The sequence below is a fragment of the Neolamprologus multifasciatus genome, chromosome 3 (assembly GCF_963576455.1).
Source record: "Neolamprologus multifasciatus chromosome 3, fNeoMul1.2, whole genome shotgun sequence".
Taxonomy (NCBI): Eukaryota; Metazoa; Chordata; class Actinopteri; order Cichliformes; family Cichlidae; genus Neolamprologus; species Neolamprologus multifasciatus.
The window spans coordinates 13,635,572-13,649,804 of record NC_140441.1 but is presented as its reverse complement, the minus strand read 5'-3'; the positions used below and the strand labels follow the sequence as shown (position 1 = coordinate 13,649,804).

The window sequence follows — 14,233 nt, the reverse complement described above, 5'->3', positions numbered from 1 at the left end:
CTGGACAGAACGAAGGAATAGCCAGTTCAACACAGTGTATCGCAATATTAGCCAATATTTTGTAACAACACTGCTACATCAAATACGTATCCTATTATTTCAACTGTAAAAATGATTAACTTTTTAGTACGAGAAGAATAAAATCGAATTCTCTTTCAATCCACCGGATGGCGCTCCCTTTTTCTAGTATGGTCTGCGAGGTTCTCCTAATGAGTTTTCTTTCCAAGTCAAACAGGGACAAACAGGAACTTTTTGGATTTTGGATTTCTTAACAAGGTAACAAGGGGACAGATATGACTCACGGGATTTGTAAGGACCGTCGTGGAATGCTACGAACATGAGCGCCAGTGTCACACGCCACCATCCGATGATGGCAAAGCAATGACTCACTCGGGCTTGTTAAGTTTCTCGCTCAACCAAAAAAGTACTGAAGATTAGACACACTTAGCTTGACAAAGCTTCCAAAGACCCCCATTAAATCCTGTGGGTAATGAGGGTCTGTCACAGATTGGAGGCAGTGAAACCCAGGTATGGGTCCCCATGGACCCAGGCTCTGCTGAGGCACAAGTTGAGGGACGTTTGAGTACCAGAGAAAGGGTTATGTCAACTTGTGACATAAGTCTATGTGCAATTATTATTGAATACATGATTATTATCTGTAATAACATTGTATCATGAATTAAGTGTCATGATAGTACTGTGTAATAGAGTGTTTATTATCAGGACCATCAGAAAACAGCCGTCTTCCTGCAGCTCTCCTCTCTCTATTCTGATCTGAGCGGATAAGTAACTGCACAAATATTAGAGCTCTAATATCAAATTATTCGATTTTTCAATCCCCAAATATCAGTATTGGTATCAGCCTTAAAATTCGGTCACGTTCTACAACACAAACATGGGTGTTTATTTTAACCAAGCTCACCCAGGTTGAAACTCTCCTACTTAACACAGAACACCACCCCGTCTTATTTCCCCCATGGACTTTTTCACTCTTTATGCGAAACACCTGATCAGGTTTAAAGAGGCACGTGACTGGCCAAAGTCTGCTGTCGTGGGCTCAATCTTCTAAAGCCTGAAAGGGACAAAGCCTCAAGGAGGTGAAGGAGTTGAGCTAACTCTCAGACAACTTGAAATGTAATATTCTGAAAGACTGTTATGGATTTTTGTATGATAACAACCAAAACATGGCGCCTACTTCAGGACGTGCATACGTGTGGGCAAAATAAGAGCACTTTGACGCATGACTTTAACCGAGGGAATCCAGGCAAAATCCGCTTTATCAACAGGATAAAGGAGCTACAATTTCCACTCTACTGGAAGGGCAAAAAACAGAAGATCCAAAAAAAACCATACATTCTGGTATCTTCCCCTTTTTCCTATTTATTTATATACAAAGCTAACTTTTTCAAGATCCCTTTTTGTAGTAAATAGCGACCAAGTCAGAGATCAGAACCACTCATGTTCTCCAGGGAATAAACCTGCTTACATTAACGAAACACCGACACATCAGATACATCTTGTTTTGCAGTTTATCAAGTACTGGATATCATTAAGAAATGCTTTTTTTTAAAATCATACAAAAAAATGCCATTTTCAATTATTCTAAATGTAATTTCAATATAATATTCATAGCATACCTGAGAAAGAAAAACAGAGCCCTTTCCACTGGCCCCCTAACAGGCGTACAGACAAAGGAATGTGACCTTCGCCTTTCACTAAGTCTAAAAAAATGCACGGGATTGTTTTAGTTTCGGATATGAGCAAGGTTCAAAGAATTTTTAAAGCAAAAAATCTGCATGCTGTTTCATTGTGGAGGCTCCAAACCAGCTGCAGGCCTCTCACTCCTGCAAAAACTAAAAACACAGTCAGTGAAAAGTTGCAAATAAAGCAGCGAAAAACCATCAAAGGATTTATTGTGTCAAGTTAGAGGAACTAACATCTTGGCGGGTCGAGCGCATTTAATGGTTCTGGTTTCTTCCAGGTGTATCGCGTGCTTCCTGTCTTTTCCTGATTTCATTCAGCACACCTCACGATGAAACACGATGCATTACAGCAGTATGACATCATCTGAAACAACTTTAGCATCAACGTTTTCCCTAACTCAACCCCGACCGTATACAAGTACTGAAAAAAATAAGTCCCAGCTGAAAAGCCAAAGTGGAATAATAGCTTCATGCCAAATGTACTCCATGACCTCTTTCTCTCTATTGTAAGTCTCCAACTCTCTCTGTGTCTCTTCCTCTCAGTAGTTACAGGAGCAAAAAAGGCACAAGCACAAACATCGTCAATAGCTAACGTCGTTGTCACGGTTCTGGGTCAGTTTCGACCCAGTATTTTGAGTGTTGGATTGTTAGTTTATTTTTGAATAATTGTCGTGGTTTTGGGCACTATGAGGATTATTATTATTATTAGAATTCTATGTTTCTGTTTATTCATGTTAAGGATTTGTGCTCGGTTGTATCTCACATTTAGTTTAGGTTCTATGTGTCATTCTGTCTGTCTGTCTCTCAGGTCTGCGTCTTGGTGTAGTGTTCTCGTTTCCTGTTTTATTGTGAAGGTTTGCGTCTCATGTGAGTGTGTTCAGTTTTCCCTCTGTCTCGTCTTGTTGATTATTCCCAGCTGTGTCTCCCACCTGTGTGTAATCTCCCTGTGATTTTCTGAGTGTATTTAAGTCGTGTCTTCTGTGTTTGTAGTTGCTGGTCCGTCTGTGTTTCCACCCTGCTTCATCTGTGTGTTTCCCTGCAGTCTACCGTCATCTGTTTCCACCCGCTCTCATTCATGTCCAGGTTCGTGTTCTGTAGTCAGTTTGTTCTCAGTTTAGTTTAGCCTTTGCTCCGTTCGCCGTTTGTCCATTTCCTTTTTGTGTTTAATAAACCACCATCACACCTTTACAAGTGCCTGCATTTGGATCCACCTTTATTTTCCACACGGCTCATCTCACTCGCCGTGACAGTCGTCTTAAATTTTTATATTGGAAAACCCAGAAAAATCAGTTCAAGAAAAATGTGTTGCCACATGCATGCATCATCCTGTCCTCAGAGAAAGGTTATATGGCTACTGAGTGAAAACTTTGGGTGCTAGGCAGCTTAAAAGCACCGCAGCGACTTCTGGTTCATACATTAACTTCTTGGAGATCAAAGTTCAGCTCTGTCTTGTCTGTGATGTTGTGACACACATTACTAGTTTCGACTTTGCCCTGCTTGGGTAATCGAGGGGCAAATACATAGAGCTAGCTATCCAACAGAAATTGGGCAATAACAAACAGTCTACCTTTCGGCGCTTACAGCATTCAGGGGAAGACAAGGATGTGCTGTACGTAATGGACTATCAAAAAAGCTCAATGCAAGTGCGTACATGTGCAGCTGCTGAAGTGGCAGGCATGTACATGCGTCTTCTTTCACAGCGCTTAACCCTCTCAGGCTCAAATTAAGTTTTTGTTGCTAATGCACAAAAGAATATCTGCAGTGGTACTTCTGAGTAAAAAAAAACCTCATAAAATATGTAAGTGGGGTAATCAGGCTGTTAGCTTTTAACTGTTGCAAATCTGCAACGCCTGCCTTGAGAGGGTTAAATAAATATTAAATAGCTGCGTTTTCTCCTCTGAAAATATTTTCTTTTTTTAGCACTTTGTGATAAACGTAACTGAGCAAAAGCATCAGCTGCCTTCCTCAAATCCAGAGCAGGTAGCCTCAGTGTGCTCGGCATAGTGGCACGCAAACCGATTTTCCACCTCCTGCAAGGTTTGAGTCGCTATCGTAGTGGATCTCCAGAGCAGATAAAGAACCAGTTGCAGCCCGGGATGGTTGAATTGGAGTACATCCAACTCTGAGGTGAGAAACTCCCTGGGAAGCATTGATAACAAGGAGTGCAACGAGTGAACCAGCAGGCAGAACAGAAGATTGGCTGCGGCTAACTGATTAGCAGTGAAACTTACAAACTATCAGCAAGGAGACGGTTTAATAGTTCTACTAATGAAAACTAGCGATTGTGCTTCCTAGTAATTAGCCGTTAGAAAGGCATAAAAATAAGCATTTAGTCACCAGATATATTGTAAGGAATTACTTTTCTTTTCTGTCAAACTATGGCTAAATTTTAAATATTTCAGTCACTGCAGGTACAAATAATCTCTCTGAGACAAAAGCTCAGGTTTCAAACTGCTCTGACCAGTTTCATTTCTACTGTTGCGCTCCATAAAAGTCGGAATTTCAGAACTGGAACGCCACGCAGTGTTACGTAAAACTGCAAAACTTGTAATCAGTAGCATCACTGCAGTGCATTTAGAACTTGCTAAAAAATAAAGAAACAAAACAATTGCATTGTGCTGCACTGATAGTGATGCATACCTTCCTAAGCAGAAAAATTATTCTTGCTTTTTCCGACTTTACTACTAAAACGCACTCAATTATGAAATTGAGCTCCAGCATCAAACTTCTGAGGTAAATTTAATGGGGTCGATGTGTCCCCCTCAGCTATCAGCTATAAATACTTCTACAAATGTTATAAATCTTAAATCCACCAATTCGGTCATGAAAAAGTGAAACACGCACATGGCCAATAAGTTACTCCAGTAACCACCAAGTTAAATCCAATAGCAGCAGCGTTATGGGCTCAAAATGTGGTCATAAATATTTTGTACTTGTAAATAAGTTTTGTTCTTATAAATCAGGATTTGTGTGTGTAAAAAAGATTTGTGTGTGGACAAAAAATAGCTTGTTCAAAAAAGCGCCCCTCTGACAGCCAAACCCATCTGTTCTCTGATTGGATTGTTACATTTGTGATTGACATGACATTGACCAATCAGATGAAAGGAAGAAAAATAGGGTCAAAATTCATACTTGTAACTTGCAGGGTTTTTTTGGTCCACACACAAATCTTTTTACACACACAAATCCTGATTTACAAGTACAAAATATTTATGACCACATTTTGAACCCATACAGCGTGCCTGAGGAGGACACTGATTCTGGGGCATGTGCATGTCAGACTTTGGGAAGCACCCCCCCCCTCTCCCCCCCCCCCCCCATATGTGTCTTTGGAGCTAAAAGGAGGTCAATCTTCAGTTTATTCTGCTCCTTCTTAAACCAAGCACTCCAAAACTGAAAATAAAGTTGGAGTATTCTGCTCTCCTTTTTTGTTTACTCTGCTATCAAAGACTTTTGCACTGTAACGTGTATACATGCCTTTATCAGCCTACTATGTGTGTATAGTTGTAACTTTGTATAACAAGTCGTGATGTGCTTTAAAGAAGTGTTTAAGTTAGAATTATACAGACTCTCCTGAGGTACTGTTTTAAATATACATTTAGACTTTCTTTACCAGGCGCCTTGTGTTATTGCATGTGTGACTCCAAACACAACTTAATGTCAGAACATGTTTAGATGTCTGATCTGATGTGAATCCAGGAAAAAGTCCAGCTTACTGATGTAAAGAAAATGCAATAGTTAATTATTCTGTTTACTTACAGGAATTTAATATTTTATACTAAGCACGATGTGCTGTGTGAACATATGCGGGAATCCAGCTTAATACAAATAAATCAGCTGCAGGCTGTTGTGTGGAAATGCACCTGAAAAACACCTATTTTACAGTCTGCAATCAATGCCCTCATCATGTGAGCTAAGACTGAACTAAACAGGTTTTAACAGAACATTTTCTCACACCCACACACACATGCACATACACAAATCTTTCCCCGAAGACATAAAGCAGATTCACTTTGATCCAACGATTCCTGAAAAAGGCATTTTTCATTAGCCGTGATGGAGAGAGGCAGAATGCACACCGAATGGAAAATGGATGTGCATTCAACCACACTCCCTTCCCTCCTCTCTTCCTTCTTCCACCCCGGCAGTCTCCATCTCTGCCCCACCTGCCTCTGACCTGATAGGCAGAAGTGATTACTCTGTGTAAACTGGGACAAAACATATCCGGGCTCTTTAAACAAGAGCGTTTACAAGAAAGAATAACACAGAATAAAGATCAGCTGTATCAGAGCAACAAGCCCTCGTAAACCAAACTTCAAAGTTATTGTCAGTAACGTGAGCGTCACGCAGCAGGAACAAGCTTAAGGTTTGACTCTGTGGGGCTCATACCATAAAGTTTAGATTATTGAACTTGTGGAAAAGTAAATCAGGGGTTTGAATTCGCAAGCAGTTTGGGATACAAGAAACACCTGCGATCATTTAAGTGGACCTGGAACTTGTTTTAATGCTGCATAAAGCTTCTTTAAATTAACTACTAAGCAAACATTTAGCTATGAATGAAGCAAGCTAAAAAAATGTGATCAGTACCCAGTTAAAAACAATCTATAACATGTGGCATGGTGGTTAGCACTTTTGCTTCACAGCAAGAAGGTCCTGAGTTCAATTCCACCCTCAGGCTGCTCTTTCTGTGTGGAGTTTGTATGTTTTCCCTGTGTTTGTGTGGGCTCTCTCTTCCTCCCACAGTCCAAATACATGCGGTTAGTGGGGTTAGGTTAATTGGTAACTCTAAATTGCCCATAGGTGTTAATGCGAGGGTATGTGTTAGCCCTGCGACAGAGTGGCGACCTGTCCAGGGTGTGCCCTGGGTTAGCCCCCTGCGACCCTGACAAGTATAAGCGGAAGACAATGGATGATATAACATGTGGTGCACTGAAAAGACTTGTGAGCTATGTGAACCTTCTGCATTTTACTTTTGACTTTCAGACACTTTACCAGCTGAGTCAACAGGATGGTCCGACCGCCCGCTGCTACACGCTGCCCCCTGAAGACCTACGATGTACTGGTGAAACATGATCTCTCACATAAATCCCAAATTTTCACGTTACTTTCACTGATCAATTTAGACGCTCTTTTGAGAACCTGCCATTTATTTTCAGCTTTTTCAGGACTGACTTCTCATTTATATGTCGATCTTATTCTCAAGAAAAGTATCTGTGATGCAGTGGGAGCAATGATGAACACTGCAAAGGAGAAAGCTCTCGAATTGTAGAGAGGCAGTGTGCAAAAAACAGCTTATAGGTTATATTACACTAGTCAAGTGTGATGTAATACCTGCATAATATCCATTTTAAAAAGTCCCTTTTATGCAAAGTCCTGTTTCACACTCACCAACCAAAATAAGAAATGTTAGATGAAAGCTCTCCATGGCCATGTTCATGCATAAAGTCCAGACAGTGTCAAGAGGATCAGGTTGAGACACTGTCTGAAGTTGTTCTTTCTCACACAGAGAGAGACAACAGGTGATTGTGCACATCTGCTCAGTCAAGGAAAACACAACTGAAAACTTTAACATCCCTAAGAGGGTCAGTTGTAGAGTGGCAGTTTTTGATTGCCAGTTTAATGGCACCGCTTGTTGACTCAGCTAAATGCAAATGACTGGATGATGCCTTGGCGGCAATTAAAGGAGAAAGTCCAGTTTTTTTATATGAATAATACAAGTTATCCATTCGCAATTACATGGAAACCCCAACAACAGGTCAGCACTCCAATTAGCTGCTTGAAAAACGTGTGCGGAGGATAAGGCAGGTCAGCATACATGCATACTGAAATACACAAATATCCATCCATCTTTTGTCACTTGAATTTATAAATGCATCAAAAGTTACGTTGACAATTTCTATATTTACCCATCCATCCATTCTCTTCCACTTACAGTTTAGGGTAACATCGGGGCTGGAGCCTATCAAAGCTGTAATAGGGTGAAAGTTGAATACGATTTGGACAGCTCGCCACAGCTCGCAACAACTATTCACACCAAAATTCACACCTATGTGCAAGTGTAAGTCTTTAGAATTGCCTTTTAACTAAACATGCATGCCTGTGGACTGAAGGAGGGAGAACATACTCCACACAGAGTCACCAGCAACCCAGGGCTGTCATGCTGTGAAGCAACAGTGCAAAAATGGCAACAATAAAAATATATTTAATACAAATTGCAGTTGTGTAGCCTGGATGTAGACAAACATGTACTGTGAGACAGAAGAATGTTGATGCCACTTTGCAAAGTGCTTGAGTCTTCGCTTTAATTTATTAGAAAGCATTTCAGAAAAGAGTACTTAAAGGGCTCCTTATACCTACGACACATCAGTAAAGACATACATCTGGAAATATAATCTCCTGTGATCATCCGAGACCTTCAAATATCGCCTAAATCCGTCACCGCAGCACAGTTAAAGCAGGAGTGTCAGCTGGCACAGTTGCCTAAAGTGCGTGTCTTCATCAAAAGGAGCTAAGATGACTTTGCAGCATGCCTTTTCAGTTTATTGCACTCACAACAGCTCTAAAGGTTCTGTGTTGCTACAATTTACTGAAAAATTGTCTTTTTGAGAAGCTGGAGGTGTCAGTTATTGGAGGAAGATAAAAACTATAAACAGAGTTCTTAAAGATTTAGATGTGCGCTACTTTAAAATTCTGGATCACTTCTCTCCCATTGCTCTGTCTTTACTGCTCCAAAAACTACCATCAAGGTGAAATTAGTTCCTTCTGAAGGATGTACAGCATTTCCTGCTTATGACTAATCAAACTAGCTGACTTCCTGCTGGGTCTCCCTGAGCTCTGGGATGGGACAGATGTTGGCATGTACCACCGTGTGACGCAGAGTAAAGGTTGTTTTGAGGATGAACAAACAGTCCAACATCCACGGGATCAAAGGTCAAATATGACAGGGAACAAATTTCTGCATTACAGAATCTGTGAGGTTAAAAACAAAGTCAGAGCTCCCATTTATGTGTGGCTTGCACGAAAACAAACACATTGTGCAAGCTGCAAGTTTCAGCATGTAAACAGACGTCAACTCTTTTCTTTACACAGAACTCCATCTGCTAAAGGACTCCTGCAGTTTTATATTATACTGTCTATGCAATGCTAGCAGTGATGACTTTTCTACGCCTACTGCAACTGTCCAGTGAAACGAAATCTCGAGCCTGAAGTTGCTGTGTGCACATTTGAGTCGGTTATAAGTCAGCTATGAGTGTGTGACTGTGTGTAACTAACAGAAAGCTCCTGATTAAAACGTAAACGCAGTTGGTACTTCATGTTCTGTTTCAGGTAAACACGCACACGTTGCGCATGTACCTGTGTCACAACTGTGCAGCTAAGACCGTGGTTTTAAACCACACTTGCAACACGTGCCACACTTAAGTTACTTTAAAAATTAGGCCATTCAGTCACTCTCGATCAATCTCAAGTCAAATGCAATCAATCAATGACAGCCGAACAAACAAGACTCATTCATACTCTATCTCACACACACGCTTTTACCCATCAGTACTCACATGCTGGCGTTTTGACGGTGTCAGTGAAATGATGTGAATCCGCAGCTGAGTAACCGGACACCAACTGTAAACAGTCGACTATCAGAGAGTGTTTATGGGTGTGCGTCTGCTTCTTTGCGTGCTAACCTCTCTCACACAGTTACAGACACACTGCTGCTGCTACTCGGAAGAGGAAGAGTGAGCAGAGAGGCTGGCTTGTGTGTACACACAGACTGGCACCGCACACGCAAACACAGAGTCACTTTGGGACAGCCGAGCTGGCGCTCAAAGCGTTGAGATACACACTCTCTCACACACACTGGCTCTTATGTGTAGTGAAGAAGCTAGGACTCTGAAGCTAGTTGCTAACTGCTTACTGAAGCTAACTTAGCTAGCTGCTGACACCGTCCGTCTCCGAGTAGCGGATATATGGAGTCTACTGCGCCTGCCTTCTGCCGTTAATCTCCCTCTCTCTCCTCTCTCTCTCCCATAAGCGTTCATCCCTCTCTTTCACATGACGCAACCAGGCGCGCCCCCCTCTGCTCTCAGCCAATCACAGAGGGGAATAGTACAGCACGCAGTGAGCGGCAGGGTTTAAAGAGCTCAGACCGGGAGACCCCTACGTAAGGTTACGTAATTACAAGGCGACGCCGTAGTAACTAAGGGGCTGTCAGTGTTGTACCCTTACAGCTCATCAACGCAGGAATAGCTCAGGTGTTAGGAAAGGAGAATGCAGCCACAAGTTTCTATTGCAGGGTTTTTTAAGATAATAATGATTCAACTGATTAAAGTTGACACAAAGTTTTAAATAATGGATAAAAAGAGTATGTTGTAGCAAAACAATAAGACATATACTATGAGGTTTGGAGTAGGGAGAGTATAAATAATGGGCAAAGGATATAAACTTAGCACAAAAAGTAATGACTTTTTTTGTTTGGTTGATTATTTCTTTGCTGCAGGGGCGATTCTAGGTTCAGACTTTTAGGGGGGGCTCAGCTCCTGATCACGTCAGCAGTGCCGAGGAATTAATATTAATGGGATATGCTGTTTGCAAACCTAAATTCAGTTAGATACACATTACAATGTTACACTCTAAAGCAACCTAATTAATTGGATGACCTATTGTAGTAGAGAGTAATTTAGAGTGAATAATCAGAGATTTCAATCTAATCCACCCGTTTTAGGGTGGAACCTTTAGTTATCAAACCCCAGGCAAAGGCTCGGTTATTAAAGAAAAAAAGTTAAGTTAAAGTTAAAGAATTATCTGAGGTAAAGCAGATAAGATAAGAAACATGCACAACATTATTTCAGTCTCTTAAACACATAGAGGCAAGCCACCAAATCATCAAGCACTTGAAATAGCCTTATTCAGTACAGACACTGGAAAATCACCCACCTCAAGGACCTGTACAGAAAGCAAACTGGTAATAGAGGTGTTTTATGTTAAAGTTTTTGAACTCATACAAACCCTCCCTTTATTAGACGCAGAGCATCATGTACCACAATTTCACGAGTGGAGAACAGATTTGTAGTCGTCACATGAATGTAGTGTCAGTCATCCTGTTCAGCCGTGTTCAGAGTGGTATGAATCCTGTAAAATGCTGCCATTCATACCAATATGCTCTTTTTAGAATGTCCACTGGTGTTTTTTAAGTGTGCTGCCTCCATGAAATACATGAAAACTACTTTGTGAATGATAACTTTTGCTTTTCTAGCTGACTTCACTATTCGTTCTTCTTGTTCTTGTACAATCTCTCTGTCCTCCATCTTCCTCAGTCAACTAGAAATTAGAAAATGACAAAAATATCTGTAAGGAAAATATATGGTTTAAGCAGCAGAGTCCAGTATGTGGGTTGTGCCCCTGGAAAACTAGCTTATTCTGCTAATTTGAGTTTCTGGTTCCCCAGGAGCTGACAATAAGGTGTCCAATTAGCAGCACCAGTATGGACCCTGATGTGTCCAGATTCTGTCTACAGCAAATGGATCGGAGGGTTAAAGTGTGCAGGAGATGATTAGAATACTATACAGACTGCTGCACTGATAAGATAACAGGTTTTGGTGGAGGCAGTGTGAGGGTGTGCTCACTGGAAAAATGACTTCAAACATCTACTCCAGTTCGAGTTTAGAACCAGAATAACCTGTTTGATCCTGCAATTTTTTCATGGGTGCAACACATATACTCAACTCTGCTCCTCTACCCACAAAGGTGGTTTTTTGTTGTTGTTGTTTGTTTGTTTTTAACAAATGTGGCAGCATTTAAGGGGAAATAAAAAGGTTTTCCAATGTTTTAAGATTATTTCCAAGAAGCATTGTTACAAGAAAGAAAGAATCAACCAAACAAAGTTTACTTTCCACTTTCTGTGCTAAATTTATATTGAGACATTTCCAGTTTGTTCTTTTCTTACACATTTTGTTTAACTTCCTTCATTATCTGAGTAACTCCATGTATGTTTGAGTTGTGTAAAACACTGTGTGACTTTAAAGATCTCTAAAGACAAGCTTACCTGGCGTGTAAGGAGGGAACTTGTGAATGAGGAAAGAGCTGAAAAGGACCGGATTTGATTACAGCTTCTCAAAATGGTTCTTTGTACTCCTGCTTTATAAACTGGACAATAGACCTCTATGCTTTTATCCCAATCATCATGCACTACGCACAGACAGGACTTGTGCAATATTTAGGCAATGAAACGTGGTTTTAGGGCATCTGTACAGCACCACAGTGGCTTGTAAATCAAATAATCAAGATTTGATTAAAATGCAGACTTTCAGCTTTAATTCAAGGTGTTCATCAAAAGTATTGCATCAGCTGTTTAGGATTTACAGCCGTTATTATGCATAATCGCCTTTTCAGTGTCTCAAAAGTAATGGTACCAGAACTTATGACCCTGAGTATATCTAAACCTTGATCTTAATTTAAAAGACAGATATTTTGATATCTTGACATATCAATGCTTGCTTTAGCTAAAAATGAGAATAAAATAGCAATTTCATGTGTTCTTCAAAGAAAAGTCTGTAATTTGTAGGATTTTCTGTGCCTGTCTGCATTTACATGTATCGATGTGAGGACGGGAGTTGAGACACACACACACACACACAACAGACGCAATTACATACGTGTTTGTTTCTCAACATTTGTTTGCTCTGTTATCGGCCTCAGATAACAGAGTCTGTGTCAATGACATTCCTGACAGGACGCACACAACTCCACCAGAGTTATGGCGGGGCAAAGAAGTGATTTCATTAAAGGACTGTAGAGAAGTAAATACTGAAGAATTCCTGCTCACAGATCATCCTTCATTTATTCCAGGTTTTGTTGGGCTCTCTATCTCCCCTCTCTGCCAGTCTCTTAATGTTTGTGATTAATATCATATCTCCTTTACAAGCAGAGCTCCACCTCTTAGATATTCCAAGTTGGGCTACCACAGCAAGCCAATGTGTAGCAGCACCAGCGCCGCTGTAGCTAGGCCACACTGGGCCAAGCCAAAGGAATGTTTATGGGGTAATTTTCCTGGATAAAAGCGTCTTGATGAATTTTATTGCCATGTTGTGGACTTGTGAGCTTCCCTAAATGCCAGAGAACAGATGAAGGGTGTCAGTACTTATTATCCAAGTGATATTTTAGCCCGGGTGGACAGCTACTACACTTTGTGCTGCTAACTATTAGAGTGATTAAAACAACCACAGATAAAGAAAGTAAAGATTAAAGTAAAACATGTTAAATGTTAGCTGAGGGTGCAGCCTACTGTTTCACTGCAGGACAGACAGGCCTGTGGTGCCAGAAGCTGATACAGTAAAATAAAAGGTTTTCTAATTACAAAGTGATGCTTGTGCCAGCTAATACATAATAGAGTCCCCTTTCCAACTGTGTCAGTGACAGAGTGCAGATCCATGTTGTATCTTGTGATAAAAACCAAATTTCCCCTTTCGGGACAATTAAAGGATTATTCTAAAACTTTATTATTTAAATCTTTGTTCTCAAATGCACTCATGAGTCCAAAGTAAGGGCAAAGGTCAAACGGGGGCGAATTGTTGTGTGAGCTGTCACAGCCATTTAAAGTCACTTTAGAAGTGCTTTCATTGATCATCTTTTCTACTTAGTTTGGACTCTGTGCAGTCATTATTAGGGGTGGAAGGATCGATCCAAATATTGATTGTGTCTATCCCAACATTAGTATTGGTATTCAGGAATAACGGCATTACAAGTAACGGCGTTACTTTTTTAAGTAACGAGTAATCTAACTGATTACTATTCCTATCGTTACAACGCCGTTACCGTTACTAACAAGAAAATGCGGTGTGGTCGCGTTACTACTTTTTAACAAACAAGCTGTGTTTAGTTTATCGTAATCTGGGCGCTACAGCTTTAAGCAGCTGCGCGCGCTCCCGCGGACGGCAATCACTTTCTGCCCCACGATCACTTTTTGGCACAACACCTGGAGCTAAGGGGGAAACAATTGCATGAGTGCTGCTGTTTGACCGAGGAAGAATAAAGTAGTCATGGTAAGCCAATCACATGACCACTTTAAGATGACAAAGCAACAAGGTGATAGATACCAGTTTTTAAATTGTGTTGATAGGCCTCGTAAAACCAGAGTCATGATAGACAATATATACGTTTTTTCCTCAATAGTTTCGTCATGTTTACTGTCTAAGGACAGCGCTAGCAAGCACCCTCTGCTTATGACCAAAATATAAAAAAACAAAAAACAAAAAAAAACAGCCCGTTCGTTTTGGTGGAAAAATGCACCATCTACCTATCAAAAAATGATATGGCAACATAATATTTGGTTGTTTTAGAAGTGAAGGCGAGAGAGAAAAAGACAGCAGAAAGAGGGAGAGCGAGTTTTGAGATGTGTGAGATTTGTGACGTTTAGCGTGTTTGGAGTGTGTAGTTCATGTGTTGTCTTGTGTAGTTAGTGTGTAGTGTTGTGGATAGTTTTGTGTTGTGTGTCAGAACAATGAGGCGACTGCTGTCTCCAGGTAGAAAAAGGAGTGATA

At 40.7% G+C, this 14,233-nt stretch overlaps 1 protein-coding gene across 1 annotated transcript in view; it reads right to left on the bottom strand.

Annotated features, from left to right (window-relative positions):
* LOC146521716 (pyruvate carboxylase, mitochondrial-like) overlaps window positions 1-9,714 on the bottom strand; it is a 316,433-nt gene extending 306,719 nt beyond the window's left edge. The window contains exon 1 of the mRNA XM_085149207.1: window positions 9,257-9,714. Within this exon, the coding sequence (XP_085005333.1) occupies window positions 9,257-9,258 (2 nt within the window). The 5' untranslated portion in view covers window positions 9,259-9,714. The remainder of the gene's footprint in view (window positions 1-9,256) is intronic.
* Between the last annotated feature and the right edge of the window lie 4,519 nt (window positions 9,715-14,233).